Source organism: Cnephaeus nilssonii (assembly GCF_951640355.1).
Source record: "Cnephaeus nilssonii genome assembly, chromosome: 19".
NCBI lineage: Eukaryota > Metazoa > Chordata > Mammalia > Chiroptera > Vespertilionidae > Cnephaeus > Cnephaeus nilssonii.
This window is the reverse complement of record NC_137090.1, coordinates 12,716,776-12,738,294: the sequence shown is the minus strand read 5'-3', so window position 1 is coordinate 12,738,294 and position 21,519 is coordinate 12,716,776. Positions and strand designations below refer to the sequence as shown.

At 58.9% G+C, this 21,519-nt stretch overlaps 1 protein-coding gene across 1 annotated transcript in view; it reads right to left on the bottom strand.

Moving 5' to 3' along the window:
- TMEM132E (transmembrane protein 132E) overlaps window positions 1-21,519 on the bottom strand; it is a gene marked incomplete at its 5' end in the record, with an annotated part of 51,004 nt that overhangs the window by 4,045 nt on the left and 25,440 nt on the right. The window contains 5 exons of the mRNA XM_079798763.1: window positions 1,333-1,538; window positions 4,000-4,143; window positions 5,012-5,204; window positions 5,466-5,612; window positions 7,095-8,025. Coding sequence (XP_079654889.1) covers window positions 1,333-1,538; window positions 4,000-4,143; window positions 5,012-5,204; window positions 5,466-5,612; window positions 7,095-8,025 — 1,621 coding nt within the window. The remainder of the gene's footprint in view (window positions 1-1,332; window positions 1,539-3,999; window positions 4,144-5,011; window positions 5,205-5,465; window positions 5,613-7,094; window positions 8,026-21,519) is intronic.

Genomic DNA, 21,519 nt, shown 5'->3' with positions numbered 1-21,519 from the left:
TGGATATGTAGCTGAGCTTCACAAGCCAAGTGCTGAAGGGGCGGCTTGGGTTTCTCTTGCTGCTCATAGTGAAATGCAAAAAGGAGAGAGAAAAACGGAGCGAAGAACTGGTGAGCAAAGGGACCCAGGACGTGATGGTTTGGGGAATTCTCAGCCTACTCAGAATTACCCAAAATACTAACAGCAGGAGTCACCGTGTGAGGCGTGCGGCTACTGCTTTGCTAGTGCTTAGAAGAATCAAGCACTAGAATATTCATCCCTACGGAGGTGCTTTTACCTGTTAACAAATCCAGTCCTCACCACAACCCTGTGCGGTAAGTGTTCATGTGCCTGTTTCACAGAGGAGGAGACGGAGGCGTGGAGAGGCTGTGGGCAGAGCCCACGGTTGCCCAGCTGGTGAAGAGCAGAGGTCAGTGCTCGAACCCCGGCTGTCTGGCTTCAGAGTTTACTGCGTCCTTGCTACTCAAAGCAGCCTCAGCACCACCCAGGAGCTGGTCCAAAACACATGTGCCATGGACAGGACCCGCAGGTGAGCCGTGTGCTCATTCACGTTCGAGAGGCTCTGGTCTACGTGGCCTTGCTTTCCCAAATCCTGCAGAATTGAACTGAGCCCAACTCTCACTCAGCCGCCTGCTCCTCTCCCTAGCCCCGCCCCTCCTCTCGTCCCTGCTGCTTTTCTCTCTAGCAGCCATGGTGGGTGAGTGGGGTGCGCTGAGGGCAGGTGTCCATGCCCCACAGTTGGGTACTCAGGTGTGTGAGCCTGCCCCCCCGAGAGGGGACCCAGTGTGAGTTAGTGTGTGCCCAGCTGATGTGTCTACACATGTGCCTCGGCGTGCCTAGGCTGGGGCATGTGTGTACAGCCGTGTATGCTCCTGTGTTCCTGTGTCTGCTCCATTTTGTCAGCTGTTGGACTGGTCTCTCACCCTGTTCCCCAGGCAACCCCTTTCCACTCATCCTTTTAGACTTGGCTCAAGAGTCACCTCTTCCAGGAAGCCTGCCTTGACTTTTCCCAGTGGAAGAGGTGGTTCTCTCCTTTGTGCCACTCCATTCCCTGCTTCCGGCATCCGCCGTGCTCTGTGGCCTATACATGGTGGCTTCCCTGGTGGACCCAGAACTTGGCTGAGTAAGGCACTGGCCACACTCATCTCGCATCCCAAGCACCCGCCAGTGCCTGGCACACAGTAGCTGCTCAGTAAAAGTTGGTTGATGGCATAACCGACCCTCAGACTGTGTACACCGAGGCCCGGATGCACACACGCAGCTCAGACTGTGTGCCAGCGCTGTGTCACCCGCGCGTGTCCCGAGTCTCTGCCGTGCGTGGAGGGGCTGTACCTCCGGTCGGGGAGGATGGGTACCCTCCAGCCCTTCACTTGGCTGAGGCGGGCGTCCGAGAGCTCGATGTGCAGGGGCAGCTTGGGGACCCAGACTGTCATTTCCAGGGGGGCACTGAGGGCGTCGTAGCGGAAGGTGACCCTGGCATTCATGGACCCGCGAGACTCCTTTCCGCTAACAAACACGTAGTCACAGCTGCTGGATACCTGGGGAGGGGAGGGAGGGTGGTTGGCATGTCTTGCCCTACAGGTCATCCTGCGGGCAGAGCAAGGAACTGCAGTCTGAAAGCAGGGCCAGAGGCTGTTGGAGAGAGAAAGTACCGGTCACATGAGGCTGAAGCGGGGGACAGAGGGGGGGGGGAAGGCACCTCCTAATTTAATTCCTCTGGGAGGTGTCAGCTTCTGTGTCCCCGCCTCCATCCTGTGTTTCCAGAGAGACCATCTCTCAGGGGGCTACTGTGGGAGGTGTTCGCTTCCCAGCTAGGAGACAACATGCAAATGCTTTTACAAGGGGCAGCTTCTGAGGCACCAGATCACGCCTCGGAGGAGCCTTCGGGCTGAGGGTCCTCGGGACTGGCTCTCCGCCCCTGCATGACTACCTGGGCAGGTGGCTGGCAGGGAGAGTCCTTCGCTGTACCAAAGAGCAGCCTGTCCCGAGTAGGACACAGGTGCTCCACTGAGCAAGGCGGAGGTCAAGTGGGGAGGGTGGGGGTGGTGAAGGGCAGGACTTGGCTCCTCCCGGGCCCCTCTGGATCAGCAGTCCCAGGAAAACGGGCTCTGGTTAATTTCAGGCGAGAGGGCTGCTCTAGGCTGGGGTGGGAGTGAGGGGAGGAGAGAGGAAAAATCAGGACCAGAAGACCTCAAGCCCAGCCCGGCGGATGATGGCCCACCACCGGCTGTAGCTTTCGCCAATGCATGCCCATCTGGATACCAACTTGCCTCTTAGAGCTTCCCCGGATGGGCATGTGCCTTCTGAACACATCTGGGGGGTGGATACCTGTGCCCACTCACAAAGGTGTCGCCGCCAGTCCTTCAGGACAGATGCAGATGGTGTACGTGTTACATGTGCCCACACACACACCTGGCTGAACGCTGTGTGCAATGTATTTAGGTGCTCCAGCTGGTGCATGCCCGTGGGTGCACGTCCTCACGTCGGGATGCAGCCTGTGGGCTGATCACACCCTGAAGGCTCTGGCGGGGGGCCGGGAGGGTGCTGGGCTTGGGGCTCATTTGTGGAGACGAGCCCGGGGCGTCCCAAACTCCTGCTAGCTCTCTTCACGGTCTCAGAGGGGTGGGAGGGGCCCGCGGAACTGCAGCCCTGCCAGAGATGCTCATTTCCCACTTCGGGAGGCAGAGCAGCCCATCTGAAGGCTGGCAGGTCCCACCTGGAATGTTGGCAAACTCCATAAAGAACCCGAGTGTATTTCACTGAGGACGGAAACAAGTTCCATTTTAGAATCTTCGCTAATTCCCTTCGGTATCTCAGCCACCACGGCTGTGTTCTGGTCCCTCTGGGGCTGGGCATCGGAGAAAGGTGCTGGGCTCTCGGGAGCAGGCCCGTGTCTTCCTGCGCCAGCTGCCAGCAGCGGAGGGCCCCGCGGGCCTGGCCGAGGCTTCTGCTCCCAGGAGGTGATGGGGGTGGGGGACCAAGCCATCTGCTCTAACTCACTTGGAAGGACTTCTTCTTGGAAGGGGGATAGCCAAGGTGAGCTCCAGGCTCCCAGACCTGGAGGGACCCCGGGCAGAGTTTGGAGAGAGAGCCTGCACGCCAGGTTAGCCCCAGGGAGCCAGAGGGAGGACACCCACATCCCTCTCCTCCCACTCTCCTTCAAGCGGGAAGATGGACACGAACAGGGAACAGATTCTGGAGTCGAATCGTTTTGAGTTGGGCAACTGCTGGAGGCCGGTACAGCAAACAGCTCACCTCCCCTCACGTGCCGTGGCTGGACACCCTCCTGCATTACTGCCCCCGCTGCTGCCTCTGACCACCAGCCAAGGCCAGGGGAAGGGGCGAATCTGGAGGCCCTCCTGGGGAGGTGGCAACTGGGCCACTTGAGTCAGAGCAATACCCTTTTTGCTAGGCCATGGAGGACCCAGGGCCCAGAGGGGGTCTCTGGGGCGGAGCTCAGGGAGGGGCCGTTGGGACTTGGAGGAGGTTGGGGTGTGTGCCCAGAGTGGGTCCTTCCTTATACAACCCTCACTCCTGGCCTAACTCACATGCTTCTGGAAGCTTCCTCCCTGTGCTGGATCTCCTCCACTTGGAGCCAGCATCCAGGTTCCGAGCATGTCTCTGCGGGGCCCACCCCCTGCCCCTTCATTGCCTTGCCCAGTGTCTGCCACACAGCAGGGGCTCCCTAACCACTTGCCAGATTGGATTGAGTTCAAGTTGTCAAAACTGCCTTCTCCCCATGGTCTGCCAAACAGTCTCTTCTCCATTCCTACAGGCAGCCCTCCAGGACTGGCAGGGCAGTACCCAGGGCTTCCCCTCACCCCACTCAGGCTGAACGAGGGATGCCCACAGCCCTTTCCCACTCCTGCTCCCAATTTCAAGTCTCCTTGCCTGCCAAGGGAACCTACCTGGGATGTGACTTCCCCTCTGGTGTGGGGCTCCCCTCCCCGTGAAGGTCTAAGGCCTTCTTCCCAGGGGCCCCACCTCCAGGAAGCTCACCTTGATGATGTCCTCATTGTCAGACTCACATTCCACCGTGGCAGAGACATCTAGGACGAGGCCGGTCACTTCGATGGCAATGACCTTGACAGGGATGGCCACCGTCCGGCCAGTCAGGATGGCCGTGTTGATGATCTCTGTGTCCTGTGGGGAGGAGAGGAGGGTGGAGCTCTGCTGAGCCAGATGTTTGCAGATCCCTCCTCCACCAGGACACGCCAGCCAAGGCCCCGGCTCCTGACTGCCCCCACTTCTCAGGTGTGCACCCTCCCATGGGGACACCTGCGCACAGGTGCAGGGAGGTGCATCCACCCAGCCTCGCACCTTCTCAGATGCTCAGCTCGCTTGGTCTTCCGCAGTAGCTTCCATGGTCTACCTCCCTCTGCTGCCAAAAAACAACCATTCCCAAGTCCCCTCCCACCTTCTCTCAGCGTCTTCCATGCTCCCCATCCCCAGGACTCACCGAGGGAAGTCTAACACATTTGCCTGGCCATTCGAGGTGCTCCTGGGCTGGTCCCCACCCATCATTCCAGCTTATCACCCTCATGCACTCTTCCTAAATCCATTGCTCCCTTCGACCAACCACTCACATTCCCATCACTGCACCTTCGGTCTGCATGATCCCCTGACCACAGCACCCTCCTCATCTTCTCTGATTGTATGAGCCCTTCCCCCACAAGGCCTTCAAGGTTCAACTGCATGGCCACCTCCTCCAGGAACGATCCCCTGAGTGGGTCCCTCCATGGGTGACTTCTCCCACCTCAGTCCCCCTCAGCATCGGCTGTCCTATTCCAGCACCAGGCAGAGTGCTGCCTGCCTCCTGTGAGTGCGTGTACACACACACACACACACACACACACACACACACGTTTACATGTGCACACCTGGGTTCAGGAGACAATCGTACACGCAGACACCGGCTCACACGCGCATGTGCACTGACCTATACGCACACGGAGCCGTGCACATTCCCATCACACATGCATCCACCGGCCCGGCCACCTGCCCCGCTCACCATGGCCAGGGGCAAGATGGCCTGCACATCCCGCTGGATGACCGTCAGCTCGGTGACTGCCCGTTCCAGGTCAGGCAGAGCGCCGTGGCCGCGGTAGTCGATGTGCCACATGATCCTCCGCTTGACCGACTGGCTGGTGAAGTTCTCCATCTCAAAGTCCAGCTGCAGGATCTCCAGGGGCCCCTGGCCCTCCCTGCCAGGGCAGGAAGGAAGGAGAGCCGGAGAGGAAGGGCTGGGAGCGGCACCGGGGCTCTGGAACCCCAGCCCCTCTCGGCAGCCTGCCCCCTGGGGCCCTCGGAGCCTTCTCCAGCCGCCCGAGGTGCCCCGCCTGGTCGGAGTCCCCATAAACTAAGCCCCAGCCCTTCCACAAGCCTGGCCTCCTCCACCAAGAATTCCCCCACCCTCCAGGGGCCTGTCCCGCAGAAAGGCGGGCAGAGGCGCCACCTCGGCTCACCACGGGGGCAGGGGTGTGCCCTGGGCCCAGGCCACATCCACGGTGGCTGTTGAGTGCTTTGCCCCAGTCAGCAGCTCCGAGGTCACATGCCACTGGCCACTCCGTGACTTGGTGCCTAAAAGGGTCACGCCCTTCTTGGCCTTCACCCTGGGACAAAGAGGGAGGAAGGAGGAGGCGAGAGTCAGCTGGGGCCCAACGATTGCCCACCTGGTCACGGCCCCTAGGCTGGGGCTGGTAGTACGGGGAGCAGGTGAGTAAGTCACCCTGGGCCCCAGACTCAAAGCCGAGACTATTCTGGGGAGTATGGTATCATGTAGCTACAACCCCTGGCCCTCAGTGGAAGCTGCAGTCACCTCCGCCCCATCTCTGCTAAGCCTTTCCCTACCTCTCCTTACACGCCTTAGCGACCAGGGCCTCGCTGCTTCTGCACGCACCCCATTCCATTTTCAGGGAGCCCCTAAGGATTAGAACCCCTTCCCCATGTTTAGTGGAAATATGACAACTATGGGTTCCGCCGGGGCAAGAGAGAACAACTCTGCTCTTCGTTGCAGCAGTTCTTCAGGAAGCTGGGAAGGTGGGCAGGCTTCTGAGTTTTCTTTCCTTTGGGCCTGACATCTCCTCTAATCGCTGCTTTTGCCAGAGTTTCAAGTCACTCATATCCCATCACCCCCCTCGGGACATTGAACATACATGGTGTAGTGTCCTATCCTACGTACAATACTTCCGCTGTGCTCTAATGAATGCCGGCTGAAGTAGAATGGTTATCACCTCCCTCATTCTACATGCTCTACTCCTATTAATGCAGCCCAAGATCTCTGGTGACCGACTTAACTCCTATTCACATTCAGGTACCCATCACTGAATCGGGTATGATCCTTTCCCGAAATATCTGTACTTTAAGCACATTCAGGAGAGAGGGCGATACTTAAAGAAGTCAGAAGCTAATGGTCATGTTTCAGGTCCTATTGTTTGGGGTTGCAGCGGGCGTTTTGGTGGGGGCTTTCCTATGAATCATCCAACTTGGCTCAAACCATGGATTCCTACTGGAGCCATCATTATGTTTTGTGGGGACGTGACACTATTTAAGGCATTTCTGAATGGTGAGCCGTATCCTCCTCGGGGTACAGACAGAGCTGAATCTCCTGACGCTTTCTCCCGACTCTAGTACTGGGCAGATGTCCCAACACACACACACACACACACACACACACACACACACACACACACACACACACCTCCTGCTCATCTTTTGGCTCCCAGCAAGGAGCTGCTCTCTGATCTCCATTTCTCCGCTTTGACCTCAGTCTCCTCATCTGTGAAATGGGAGGTCTGCGCCAGCTAATGTCTAAGGGTCCTTCCAGCCCCAGTTCTATCCTTTTGGACGTCCACGCTTGGGGAAAGCGGACATTTCTCCTTTACCGGGATGTCATTTCGGTGAGAGATGGAGACACTCCAGGGCAGGGGTGTCTGTTGCCGTTAGACAGATGAGACCACTGAGGCTCAAACAAGTGACCTGTCTTCCTGAGGTCGATCGAGTGGTAAGTGAAAGAGCTGGGATTAGGATGCTGGACAGGCCGGCTGGGTGAGCCCCTGCAGAGGGAAGCCAGACCCGGACCCCTTCGCTCCTACCTGAGTGTGAAATGCTCCACGCTGGGGCTGGAGGGGGAGGAGGAGTTGGGGGCCAGGTAGAGGAGGATGCTGAGCACTTCCCCCGGCTTGAGGGGCCTGTCGGGCAGGCGGATCATCAGGTTGCTGTCCAGCCTGTGCTCCTGCAGGGTCCTCCTGGGGGGTGGGCGGAACAGGCTGATGCTCCCTATGCGCAGCAGCGGGTGCTGGGTAGGGCTCTCCGCCCGGGCCCCCACGCCGGCCCCAGCCCCACGCCGGGTGCCCCCACAGCCCCCGGATGCATCTGGGGCGTGGAGAGTGTAGTACAGCTCAGCCTGCTGGCTCTCCCCCGTCAACTCGGGCTCCAGCCCCTCTGGAGACTTGCGTCGGGTGGTGGGCGGCGCGGCCGGGGCAGGGGGCCCGAACCAGGCCAGGGGCAGCTCAGCCCGCACAAGACAGGTGGCCAGGGCCCCGCTGAGGCGGCAGGAGCTCTTGACCTCCCGGGCATCTCGGAAGGCATGTAGGCGGACACAGGGCAGCCGCTCGGTGACGCCGAAGTCGTCCCAGTCCCGGCCGGCTACGTAGAACAGCACCTGGGCCACGGGCTGCGAGGCGGGCACGCGGGCGCGGACGATGAAGGCTCGCACCTTCCAGTTGACCGTGAGGCGCTCGGGGATGTCCAGGGTGCTGGACGGCTGCAGGAGCTCCCGGGCCACCACCTGGCTGGTGCTGAAGGGCCCCAGGGAGACGTTGAGGACGGGCAGCTCCTTGGTCTGGAACACCACGAAGGGCTCCGAGCGCTGCAGGGAGCTGTTGGCCAGCGCCGGCGGCAGGGGCCGCGCCTCCCGCAGGAAGAAGGCCAGCCGCGTGTGGGACAGCCTGTAGCTGATCGGCAGCACCGGGCTGGCCGGTGGCCCCGGCGGGCTGGGGCTGGCTGGGTGGGAGCGGCCGGAGGCTGGGGACAGACAGAAGAAAGACCCCACGGTGGTCAGGAGAGGCTGTGCTCGGACCCCGGGACACTCCAGTCTGCCACTCTCACCCAGGGCCATCCACTCCACGGGGGGGGGGGGGGGGGGGGCAGCGCTCAGCCTGGCTCTAGGTCCTGGGGGGGCCAGGGCCAGGTTGCCCGGGCTCTGAGCCTGGCCCCACCTTTGCAGGTACGTTCATTCCCTCTCTGAGCTGCCCCCTGGCCTGGTGCAGGCTTCATTTCTTTATCTGCCATGTGGGGGTCAAGCTAATTCCAGCGCAAAGCATCTCGGTGCTTTAAAGAGGTTTGATCCCCCTGCATCCTCGTGTGAAAGGAGGATAACATGTTTTTGCCTCGAGGAGCCACTCTGAGGACTTACTAAATGAGGGCGGAGTGTGGTGCTGAGGAAGTGTGAACTCTCACCATTGTCACCTCGCCAAGGGCTCAACAGCATTAGCTTATTTGATCCTCAGATCAATCCTCTGAGCAAATACGATTACAATCTCCATTGATTGAACCAGTTTTCCATCAATAACTTCTCTTTTTTGAAAGCCTATTTTTACATCGTACAGGTAAAGGTGCAAGACGCTTAAGTAACTTATCCCCGAACCCAGGGCCACCTGACCCTCCAACCCAAGCCCTTCACTGGCCCAGCGGCCTCAGAGGGTGTGGGTTCCCAGGGACCCCATATCTCCCCCCGTACTCCATACACCTCCCACACCCTATAGATACAGGGAATTCGATCCTCAGTCTCCAAACCCAAATGTTTGACCTCTCCCTCTTCTCAGACCCCTCCCCCCATCCTCGCAGGAGTTGCCAGGTTCCAGCAATTCCACCTCTCTCTTTTTAAAAAAATATATTTCTTTTATTGATTTTAGAGAGGAAGGGAGAAGGAGAGAGAGGCAGAAACATCAATGATGAGAGAGAATCATCGATTGGCTGCCTCCTGCACACCCCTACTGGGGATCGAGCCCACAACCCAGGCATGTGCCCCTGGCCAGAATCGAACCTGGGACCCTTCAGTTCTCAGGCCAACGCTCTACCCACTGAGCCAAGCCGGCTAGGGCGCAGTTCCACCTCTTAACTTGCTGGTATGTCCCAGGCTGCCCCCTGTCTTCCATCCACAGGCCCCTACCCCAGTCTGGCTTCACTCCCGTTGCTGTGACAATGTGACACCGTCTGAGTCTCCCCTTTCTCCAGCTCACCCCCGCCCTGGCATCCCCTCCCGTACATCGCAGCCAGAGTGATTGGTTCCTGTCGAACACAGATCGGACCTTGTTGGCCCCTCACCCCCAGCTCACCCGTTGGACACTGTCACGGAGCAGGAAGGACCCAGATGTGGAGGTCCGAGGTTTGAGACCAAGTTCTGGGTCTTCCCAAGGGCCCCTGAGTCACATCCCTCCCCTTTGAAACCGGGTAATAATAGCAATGCTGTCTCACAGGGTGCTGTGTTGTCACTTGTTTGGTTTTTGAGAATCACATAAGAAAGGGCTCTACAAATTGTACAACACAATGCAAGTGTGTGTATCATTAAACAGTCTCTCCTTCTGCTTTCCAGATAAAGTCCAGACTGTGATGGTGGCATTCAGGGCCCTCTAGAACGGGGTTCCAGGGTCCCCTTCCCCGAGGAATCCTCCTCCCACGCCCCACTGCCAACATTACTGGACAACTCCTGGCGTTAGCACTTGCCGATGCTGCCTTATCTCCCCTCCTTTGCTCAGGCTGTGCCCTCTGGGTCGAATTCTTTCCTTTCCTACCTGCACACATTCACATCCAAATCTTCCTCCAGAGTCACCTCCTCCACGAAGCCCTCCAAGACGCAGGCTCAATTTCTGCAAAAGCCCTAGGACCGTTGTTCTAAGAGGAGTGGCGCTTGGTCTCGGCGCGCCTTCTGAGCAGCGCCCTGAGGACCAGCTGGGGACCCTGCTGGGCTCTGGGCAGCCCCTGCTTTTACTACCAGATCGCTCCCTCCATTCCCAGAACGCGGTGCCCAGGCCACCCTCCCCTCCTCTGCAGCCTGCAGGATGTGCCGCTGCGGATGGTGGGGTGGAGGTGGGCAGCTGAGTCCCAGATGAGGACAGGAAGTTGTTTGGCAAGGCAGGTCCCTGGAATCCCGCCCCGCAGTTACCCCTAGAGGCTCTGAGAAGGCACCCCTGCCACCTGGCACGAGGCTGGCCCCAAGGCGCGCGTGTGGGAGTCCAGGATGATGGTCGGGGCCAGGGACCAGCAGCCAACCAGCTGCTTGGGCAGCAGCAGGGAGCAGGCAAGCAGACAGGGGGGACGCAAGTTCAAGGCTCCTCCTTGCCACACTCGGGGAGCAAGTGGCTTCCATTTTGAGCCTCCGTTTTCACCTCTAAAGCTGAGGCGGTGACATCAGCCCCCTCACAGGGACGTGGAGAGCAGCCACAAGAAACCAAGGAGGGAGGAGGGGCACGGTTCGATGCGGAGGGAGGTGCCGGCCGAGGTGGGGAGGGACCGCCGTGCTTGTCCCGCTGCAGGTGGAGAAGGGCAGCTGTGGTCAGGGAGCGGCGATGGCCCACTCCCCAGGCCAGCTGGGCACGGCGGGGATGCGGAAGTCAGACCCCTGGCCCTGCCTCACTTAGCATCCGCCCGAGACCCCAGAGCCTGCTAAGTGGCACTTAGTCCCCTTTGACCCTCTTACCGTCCCAACCTCACCGCTGGCCATCTGGACCCCTTGGCGACCCAGCGGGGGGCAGGGGCCACCGGCTGGGCAGCAGACTCGGAGGGGCGTGGAGGGAGGAATCGGAGAAATGTGTCTGCACCCGGGAGGAGCCTGGATGGCTATTGAGGGGAAGGGTTGCCGGCACGGGGCTCTGGACCCCTCCCAGCAACCTTGACCCTAAGGAGACTGAGATTCTGGAAGGGGCAGCGACTTGTAGTAAGAAAACAGCGAGCTTTCAGAAAGGGGAGCAGACAAGATGGCATTGGGGTACAACAGTTTTAGTGCTTATGTAACGGGGTGTGGGGTCCCGTCATCTTTCCATGACCTCCTCCCTGAAGTCTTCCCTGAGGCCTCTCACTACCACCACCTGGGTACCACCGGGGTGGTGTGTGGCTGCTGCTGTGCTCTGTCCAGCTCTGGTTCTGCCTGACCAGGAGCTTTGTCCCGGTATGAGTGCGAGATGCAAATGATCTCATTAGTTACTTCTGCGCATGTTCCCTGGGGGCAGGGTGCTGGCCCGTGTGCCCCGTTGCCGGTGCGGACAGAAGTCTCTCCAGCCACTTCCAACACCAGAAGGCATGGAGCTGTTTATGCGTTTGCCTTTCCAGCTGGATTGGGGTAGCGGCACACACTGGGTCTGGACCCGCTTTGCATTGTACACGGGGTGACACACAGTAGGTACTTAGCAATTGTCCATTCTACCCTCTTACGGGGCCAGTGGCTGGACAGAGGCCCTCCCTGTTCGTCTCAGGCTGGGCCCAGGTCTCTGGGAGCACAGCATGGGTCTCTGGCCGCCCGACAACCTTTGCACCCTCTGCCCAGAAGACAGTGCCCCCCCCAACATTGAATATATAAATTCATCTGCCTGGAGGCGAGGGCCAGGCTGGGCGAGAGGTGGGGTGCCTCTGGCCATCTCACTGGTTCTAATCAAGATCAGATGCCTCCTACTTCTACCTCTAATTGTCCCCAAATTAAAACTAATCGCTTGCAAATCAGAGAAAAAAAAAAGATTGTCATTAGCTTTGATGAATTTGAGGCTAAGGGCACAGCAGGGCAGCCAGCAGGGCCCGAGGGGGCTGAGCTGTGTGTGTGTGTGTGTGTGTGTGTGTGTGTGTGTGCGCGCGTGTGCGTGTGCGTGTGTGTGTGTGTGTGTGTGTGCACTACACCAGATGTCAGTGCTTGGGGATCCTTCCCTATTTGCTCCTGAACTTGCCTGAATGTAAGAATCAGTCGGAACAAACAAAACAACAATAGCCAATGGATTCTAGGGCCAGAACCAGGCTTACAGTCAATTTGCAGATGAAAGACCTGGTGATTTGTATGCTTATCAAGCATCCCAGGCCTGTGATCACCACAGAAGTTTGGAAAACACGGGCTAAGCAGGAAGGGTTGGGAGATACGGAAGGGGCTGTGACTCGCGTGGCAGCGTGGCCGACAGTGAATGATCGATTGCCCGGAGCCTCGACCAATGCCCTGCCAAATCTATAAATGAATGGAAGAGGGAGCAAACACCATGGCTGTGCAGGTGGTGAGGATCCTAGGGGCCACGTGGTCCATGATCAAGAGGCCAGGGATGGGCTATGCCCAGGGACCCCTCCCAGCCCAGACCTCCAGGCCTGCAGGAGGGGTGTGGCCTAGCGGAGAGGACCCTGGTCCAGGAGATCTGCGGTGGGGGGAGCTCTCCACGAGGGTACAGGAAAGAGGCTCTAAGAGGCAGGATGCCTGTGTTCCAGGCCTGCCTTTCCCTGGCTGATCCCTGCATCTGACCTAGGCCAAGTATGTCTACTTCTTCTCTCTGGGGCCCTATCCTCCCATCGGCGAAATGGGGGCTGATCAACCAATATACCAGTCACTGCAGAGCAGAAAACCTATGGCTTGAGAGAGGTTCTTGTTTTTGTGGGTATTTTTTTTCCATTAGTAACACCCAGTGTTAGCAACAGTTTTAAGAAACGGCATGTTCATGCTTCCTACTTCCTAGTTGGAGGGTAAACTGGGCACGCTTTCCACAGCACACTTTCAAGGTATGTTTTAAAGGCCTTGAAACTGTTTCTTTTTGCCCCCAAAACTCCCCCTTGGGAATCTAATATGCAGAAATCAGCCCAAAGATTTACCCAGGAAGATATTCACCGCAATGATATGTTTATTAGTAAAAAATTAGAAAGGAATGTCCAGAGGCAGGGAATGGTCCAATAAAAGCAAACACCTAAGAATGGGTGTATGCAGCCATTACAGACTGAGGCTGGTTTTAAAAAAAAAAAACATACAAAAAACAATTTACTCAGAACGGCAAATAGTTTGAACTAAACGCAGGGTGCAGAACTGGCAATACTGCATGCTACCAATTTTCTACAAAAAAATGCAGACTCTGGGGGAAATACATCAAAATGCTAATGGGGTTGTCTCTGGGGGGTGAGGATTATGGGTGATTGTTATTTTTTACTTTATGTTTTTATGTATTTTCCAGTCGTCTGCAGTGAACATGGACTGCTTATAAAATTAGAAGGAAAACAATAAATGTCATTAAAAATGAAGGAAAATGTTTGAAGTTGTTTCAAGAATTAGAAAAACACACACAAGAGAATAAATTTAAGAGAGAGAGAGAAAGAGAGAAGAAAGGAAGGAAGAACCTGTGTGGCTTGGGAGCCACAACAACATGCAAATGCCACGTTCGTGCTGTGTAACCTTGGGCAAGTTACTTAACCACTCTGACCCTGGATATAACCTATCACGTAGAGTGGTCCCGGCTACATAGGCACACTGCTGGGTGCGGTTTCCGGTACAGAGTCGGCCCCGGTGTTCATTCATTCACTCGCTTCACACTTCCTGGTCATTTAGTTCTGAGAGGAGGATGGACTGAGCTGTTTTTCTCCAGCACGTGCCTGTTTCCCCTCCAGCAGGTCCACTATCAATGTCGGTTAAGTTAACTGGGACAAATACAGGGATGACAGGCACACAACGCAGACTATCCCAAGGACCGCGAAAGCGGCACCAACGCTGGAAAGGGGGATAGTTGTTGGGGCCCCTGGAATCCAGCCCAGGAAGCCACTGGCCTGCTGTGTGGCCTTGGGCAGTTTCCTCCCCTCTCTGGGGCCCACTTTCCTCATCTGGGGGAAAGAAGTAGTCCCTTTCCCTGCCTGCTACATGGGCAACCGAGGGGTGAGCAGGGGCCGTGTGTGCGGGGAGTCCTGGTGAGTTCTGGACCACGCAGGGCTCAGCAGGATCAAGGGGAGGGTGTGTGACCGCTGGGCTTGGTGTTCCCCAAACACTGCCCTCCCCCACCCTCTAGGGCAGGGCCTCCCAAAGGTCCCAGATGCTTTAGTTTCATCACAGAACCATTGAGCGTCTGGGTCTCGCACAAAGATGCGGGCCAGGGAGCCAGCAGGGACTGAAACCCAGCCCCAGCTCTACGCACCAAGCCTGGCGCCTGGCACCTCGCACGGGCTGCTTCTGTCTTTTTCTAAGGTGACAAATTTGCCGTATACGTTGGGTGTCCCCATCCAAGGCTGGATGGAGCCTTGGTAAGCCACCTCCTGGAGGAGGAGCCCAGCAGAAGAATGGGTGCCGCCCTGAGGTCTGGGGCCTGAAAGAGACGCCCACACCCACCTGAGCCCCTCCATACTTCCTTCTCCACCTCGCTACTCCCTTTCCAGAGCAGGGCAGCGTCTCCTCCACCAACCTGGCGGCTCCCTTTTCCTCTGGCCTCTGTGTCCCCAACACTGTGTGCCTGCAGCCTGGGCTGGGCAGGAGCTCCCGGGCGGGACTTGCAGCCAGTGTGCATGTAATAACCATTCCTGCAGTGGGCATTGGGGGTTGGAGGGGGGGTGGGGAGGGTGGTGTGGAGGGGGAGAGGGCAACCGAAGCCTCCAGCAGCCCATAACCCCCCCGTCCCCCCCCCCCCCCCAGAGGCTGTAAATCCTGGAGAGGCAGCTTCCCCTACTGTCTGTCGCCCACCCACCCCCACGCCTGGCAGGAACACAATGTTGGAATAAGTCAGCTGGGGGGAGGGGCCTGCAGAAGAGGCACCCGCCCCCACTTTGCCCTAAATCACCTGCTTACTCCCAGGAGCACTGGTGATTGGCCAGGTCATCTCCTGCCATCGGCCTGGGAACTAACTCCCTGAGACCAGGTCCCTTCCCCGTGTTTCATAGATGAAGACACGGAGGGTCAGGGAGGCTCCCAGCAGCCTGGCTCTGCCATTGACTAGCTGCATCATCTTGGGCAAATAACTTGGCAGCCCTCACCTCGGTTTCCTAAACTGTCAGCTGGGCGACAGCGAGTCCTCCCTCACTGGGTTTCTGTGCGAATGGAACGCGTGTGGTATAAGCTCACCGGCAAAGGGCTTCCGCCATGCCTGGCCCACAGTGAACCCTCTTTAAATGTGAGCTGTTGTCTGCGTGCTATTATCCTCATCATTAAAGAAATTAATGAAATTATGATCGTCACAGGGCCCAGAGATCCTCCGAGACCCAGTGAATGGCTCCCCGCCCCTACACGTATGAACCCCAACCCTCCTTCTCATGCAGCCGATTTGCCTGCTCTAAGGGCGGGGGCCCTGTAGCTTTCTGTATCCCTGGCATCCAGCACAGCACCCCATGAATGAGTGATTGTGATGACCCTGGGAGGTTGTGTCTGCTAACACACACACACACACACACACACACACACACACACACACACACACAATCTGTGCTGGTCTTCCTCTTGCAGACACCCCTGCCCTCCCCTATCCCGTTACATCTACCCTAACCTGACCACTCCTTTTGCTTCCTCCGCCTAAAATCCTTCTCCCCAGCAGCTGCCTGCCCCTGAGCTGCAACCTCTCACCTGTGGGAAAAGGGGAGGAACTGAGAGACACACAGGAGGGGGCCCGGAGGAGGGGAGCCCAGCGGAGGACCAGGGCATCCGAAGGTCAGGTGGCCCTGGGACCCCAAGAGGCTGCTGCTAGGACCACCCCTGCCAGCTGGACTGGCCAGCTCGTCCCGCTCCTGGGCGCCTCGAAGCCCAGGGAGGCTCGCCCAGCTGGCAGCCAGCAAGGCAGACCTGAGGCCCATAGGAACCAAGTTTCTAGCTTCCTGGCTCCCTGCGAGTCCCGGGGGCACGTTCTTGCTAGCCCTGTCACCTGGACCCCTGAGGGAAGCAATCCCCAGGGGAGACGGAGGAAAGGTTTCCTGGTCCCCAGAGACTGGCCGGGCAGGGTCCTCCCTTCCCCCACAGCTCCCGCTCTCGGGGGGACCTGTAAGCTCCACCTGGCACTGGGGTTCAGAGCCTCGGGGGCCATGACGGAGAGGGAGGCTGAGAAGGGGAAGGGAGCCCGGGAGGAAGGGATGGAGACCGCTGGGGGCAACGACCTCCAGATGCACAATTCCAGAGGGAGCAGCGTCTCTGGGCTGTGGGAGCCTGGGGCACAGAGGCAGAGTGGGCGGGGGGGGGGGGGGGGGGGGGGGGCGCGCGAGGGGAAGAAATCCAGGAGCGGAGCCCTGGCCCCCCCCCCCCCCCCCCGGCTCCAAGGGAGCAGTGAGCCTGGCCCCTTACGCCGCGGTGCCCTGGGCCTGCCCTTGTGAGTTGTGAGCGTGTGTCTGTCTGTGGGTCTGTCTGCATCTGTGGTCTCAGGATCGGGACCAGAAGCTCCGACAGGCTCGTGGAGACAAGGAGGCCTTGTATCGCCAGGCGAGATCCCTCACCCCTGGGAACAGCTCTTTCCTTTGTTTCTGAAAATCGGAAAGGGGCCCCATCCTCACCCCTGCCCCCCGCCCCCCCCCCCCAACAACCCTTTGGCCCCAGACCGCAGTCTGCCCAGCTGTAATGGGCCTGATGTGAGGTCCCTTTTGTGATGGAAAGGGTTGGTGGGGGCGCAGGGGTGGAGGAAGAGGGGTCAGGCGGTTCATTTGTGGACAGGTCTGGAGCCTGCCAGTGGCTGGGGGACTGGGGACAGAAGGACGCTGTTGGAACAGCCCTTGTTCTGTGGACTGATAACACCCTCCACCCTGCCGCCTGGCCCAGCTCAGGCCAGGTGAGGCCGAGGGCCCCCTGCTCCCGCCAGCCCTCTGGGAGCCCCCACCTTGACCCCCCAAACACACTGGCTTCCTGTGGGGCCCGGATTTGGGGAAGACTGTGAGTGAATCGGGGAATGGGGCAATGGGGCCACACTGAGGTGCTCATGGGAAGGGCCGTTTGAAGACAAAGGCCTGTCTTTGCCAGTCCAGTCCTCTGGGAACAAATGCTGGGCCTCAGGGCAGGGCAGAGGGGAGCCAGCAGGCAGGAGGGCACCCTCCAGGGTGCAGCCTGAGGGGGAGGCCTGGACACTACCACCAGGTCACACCACACACTGCACTGTCCACCCCGGGGGCCTCTCCCTACCCTTAACCTACCTAGCCAGACCTCTGCTTCAGGCCACCCAGGAGGGCTTGGGGGGGTGGGGAGAGAGAGAGAGAGAGAGAGAGAGAGAGAGAGAGAGAGAGAGGAATAAGGCAAGGATGAGAAAGCTGGGGGTGGGGTGCTGAGAAAAGGAAAGAAAGCTAGAGTCAGGAAAAGAGGGGAGGGGGTAGAGAAAAAGGGGACAAGGAGAAGGGAAACAGGAGGTGAGATTACAGGGCGGGGGTGGGGGATGGTGAGGGAGAGGGGATGGGGTGGCCATCAGGAAGGAAGAAGGAGGTGAAGGAGGTGAGCAGAGGGCAGGGGGTGGGGAGAGGGAGGGGGGGGAGGGGGCAGTGGCCTGGGCTCAGGCCTCCTGTGCAAACCTGTATGGCCAGGCCTAGGAGCTGAGTGAGCTGCAGCAGTAGCAGTGGGGTAGGGGAGCCCGGGGGAGGGGGCTGCTCTCGGAGTTACACTAAATGACTAATGTGCATTATCCTAATTATAGCGGAGCAAGCTGAGCCTTCCCACTGGCGCAGCCGCCTGCATCTCCTAATAAACAATTAGCCGCAAACAAAGAAAGAAGAAAGTGTGTGTGTGACAGAGAGCAGGGTGCGTGCTGGAGTGTGTGCCCGTGGTGGGTAGGGGTGGGGCTGGGAGCTGGGCCTTGAAAGGGCGGGGCCTGGGGAGCGCAAGGGAACCACATCACCCCTCCAGCCCACGCCGCCCCCCCGTCCAGGGTCAGGGCTGCAGGGAGCCGCAGGGCCCCCGAGGTGCGGGGTGGCCAACAGGGCCCCGCTCACGCGTGGAGGCTGCGTGTCGAGTGCAGGGCCGGGCTACACGTGTCACCCATCCTCACAACAACCCCGGAACAGCATCCCTGCGTTTGCCAACGAGGGAACGGAAGCAGACGCTGGGGCTTGCCCAAGGACACACCGCTGGGTTAGGCCTCATGGGCCCTCCTGAGTTGCCTGGCTTGGGGCTCATTTCCTGGGTGCACTGGAGCCTGGAAGTGGGGGACCAGGGGTATTGGTCCACGGAACTAGGTTTCCCAACCTGCGCCCGAGGTGGGCGTGGTCAGGAAGGTAGGGCCTCCTCGCCAGTCCCCAGTGCATTTCCCTGAACCGCCTCGGATGTCTTCCCTGCAATCCCGGGAGGCGAGCCTCCTCCCGAGCCCCATCTTCAGGGAGGCCTAGGGGGTGGGAAGATGTTTGCTGGAGGTCCCCGAGATTTAGTGGCTGAGTGGGGTGTGGAACTCGGACTCCTGAGGCGGGGATGGGGGTCTGCAGAGCTGGGTCCCAGGAGCCAAGGCCCAGTTCAGGGAGCGTCCCGTTGGGGAGGAGCGAGGGAGACAACCCAGGCAAGGAGGAGCAGGGCATTTCCAAGCTGTCATGTCAGCCTGGAGGGGGAGCCCCGGGCAGGTTTCCCTGACTCAGTTCCCAGCTCTCCAGTGTCTTCTCCCCGGAGAGGAGCCTGGTGCAGCCCCGGCTCGGCCAGGCCGGGGGAAGCCTGGAGAACTGGGTGGCTGGGAAGGGCGGCCCCTTCCTGAGCGGACCCCCAGGACGGAGAGAGTGTGTGCACTGAGAGTGGAGCCAGCCCAGGGACTCGGGCCCTGCCACCCGCGAGGAGTGACTCGGGCCTCAGCTCACGGCTGGCAGGAGGGGGTGGGAGCCCTGGAAGATGAGAGCCGCCTGCCAGCTGGGGAGAGGCTCAGAGGATCAAAACCACAGCCTTGGATTCAGTCCCTTGATCGTTAAGCCTCAACATCCTCATCTACAGAATGGGCTAACGGGACCTACCTACATGTAGGTACGGTGAGGAGTAAATACAGGAATCCACGCAGAGTGCTTCTCACGGGCCCTGGCTCACAGCCCCTCCCCTCACCACCTCCCCCCTGAGGCCCTCCATGACCAGCTTTGCCCTGCCCTGGTTTCTCTCGGCACCACATTGATCGGCACCAGCTGATGCTCCGTTGGCATTTCTAACTCAGTGCTGGACAGGGGTCTTCAAGACTCTCTGGGGCAAAGCACCCACTTTACAGATGGAAAGATAGGTTCCGAGAGGAGGAAACCCCTGCCTAGGGTCCCACAGCTGCCTCCGGCCCCAGGAAGCTTCCTGCCTTCCAGTCCAATGTTCCCACCAGTGTTTCCCTTTCCCCTCAGTGCTCTGAGTTAGATGCCCCGCCTGCTCTTGAGTCCTCTCCCACGCCCCGGCGGACACGCCTGAGCCTGGGCAGCTCCAGCCATGCTCTCTCCTCTGCCTTTGCACATGCTGTTCCATCTGCCTGCTGTGCTGTTCCCCACACCTCCACCTGACTTCTCCCAGGTGTCACCTCCTCCATGAAGCCCTCCCTGGACCACCCCTGGCCTGGTGGTGAGGCACTGGCTTCTGAGCTGCTCACAGCCATCAGGCTGCACTTTACTTTCTGTCTGAACTGCAAGTGCGCGTTTGTGGCTTTGCTTCCTTTTAGACGGAGCCTTGCTGAGGGCAGGGACTGGGCCTCTCACCATGCAGCCCGACTGCCTATAGTACAAAGCTAGGGCTTGCCACGAACACAATAAAGATATTCAACAAATAAATATTTATCCAGCCCCTTCTCTGCTCAAGAACCTTCTGGGAACCGCCAGGGAGAGAGAGATAAAGAAGACAGTCTCTGCCCTTAAGGAATTTGCCGGCTAACAGGGCGCCCAGACAAGTACATAAATAACCACGCTAAAAGGTAGGCAGTGCTTCGGGCCTTTGAAGAAGAGCAGCGCTCCCGGTGTTCTGAGGAGAGCCAGATGCCGACACAGAACCGCTGAAGGAGGAGGAGTGATTTGAGGGGCTGAGTAGTCGGGTCTTGAAGAATGGGTGTGATGGGGCCTACTAGGGAGGGCGGGGGGGTCAGGGACCTTTTAGGTGGAGAAAACGGTGGCGGATGGGATTAAAGGCAGCTGTGGGCTGAGTGACATGTAACAGGAGAGCTGAGACGGGGTGGGCAGGGTGGCACCAGAGGGCAAAGGGCTTCGCATGCCAGGCAGAGGAGTGGGTGGATTTTGTGGCAGGGGTTTTCAAACTGTGTTCCTTGGAGCCCTGGGGCTCTGTGGAAGGGTCCCGGGCCCTGCAAGGGATCCGGAGCAGCTTCTGCCGTCACTGATTCTCATAGACTTTTACATGAAGAATAGCTCCTATGCCTTTAAACGTTTGCCCATCATGCCATGGGCGATGGGGAGCCACTCCATGGGGAGTGATACCATGAGGTGGCGCCTGGCCTTGTCTCACTGCTCCCTTCCCGGACACACACACACACACACACACACACACACACGCTCGCACATGCACACGCACGCACATGCACACACACGCACTATCCGACAGGAGGGCAAAAGCAGGGGAGATGGATGAAGCCACCGCTCTGAGGGGCTGATACGGAGCACGAGAAGCAAGTGCTATAATTAATTCCTGAGCTGATGGTATCTCAACACCCCAGCGGGTGGCCGGCCCAGCCAGGAAGGAACGGGCTCCCTGCACCACCCGCTCAGCTCCCAGCATCCTGCAGTGAAGGGGCAGAGACCGCTGGCAGGTACCTCCCCGATGGCCCTTTCTGCTCGCAGCGGCCTTCCTCTTCCTGTTTCCCATCGCCATTCCCATCCCTCCAGTCCATCTCGCTCTCCTTTCTCACGTTCCCTCCCCAGGCACCCACGAGGAGGGTGCTGAGAGGGGAGCCGGTCGGGAGACTTCTCCTCCAGCCCCGTGCAGAACTGTGCACAGGCCCCTCCCAGACACCCCCACACTCCACACCTAGAACAGGCCTCCCCCACTTCTGCTCCCTGTAATCCACCCGCCATTTAAGGATCCTGAAATCCCTCCTCCTCCAGGAAGCCTGCCTGGGCTGCTGTAAGGTGCTGTCTAGAGATTCTTCTCTCTCCCCTAAGGAGCTTGAGAGGGGAATGACTGACTCAGTCCACACGTGAGGGACGGAGAGCCGTAACGGAGGAGTCGTGTCAGCTGTGAGTGTGGAGGGAACCAGTGGCGCCTATGTCACCGCTAACAGTCCTGGCCCTTCTGACTCCAAGCATCAGGTGGGGTCTTCAATCAGGCATTTTTGAGGTTCCCTGCAGCCCTCAGATCCTGGAAGAGGCTGCCCAAGAGCACATGCTACCCTCTTCAATGCTAAGGCCGCCCGCTCCCCCGTCTCTGCTGGAAAGATCTGCTCTAACCCTTCCGCAGTCTGAACGCCCGCAGCTGGGTCTCGTTGCTGACCGAGCGCCCCTGGTCCTCGATTCCGAGAGGAAGCCACAAGGAGGCAGATACCAGAGTCACATTCCCAACACTCCTTTGCTCACTCCAACTCGGGGACAAACATAAAGGCGTTTCTGAAGGTCGAAGGTTTAACGTTATGGGTGCAGGTGTGCTTCATGCTGCGTCCATCGTGGGGCGAGCAAGTCACAACAGTAACGATGACCACA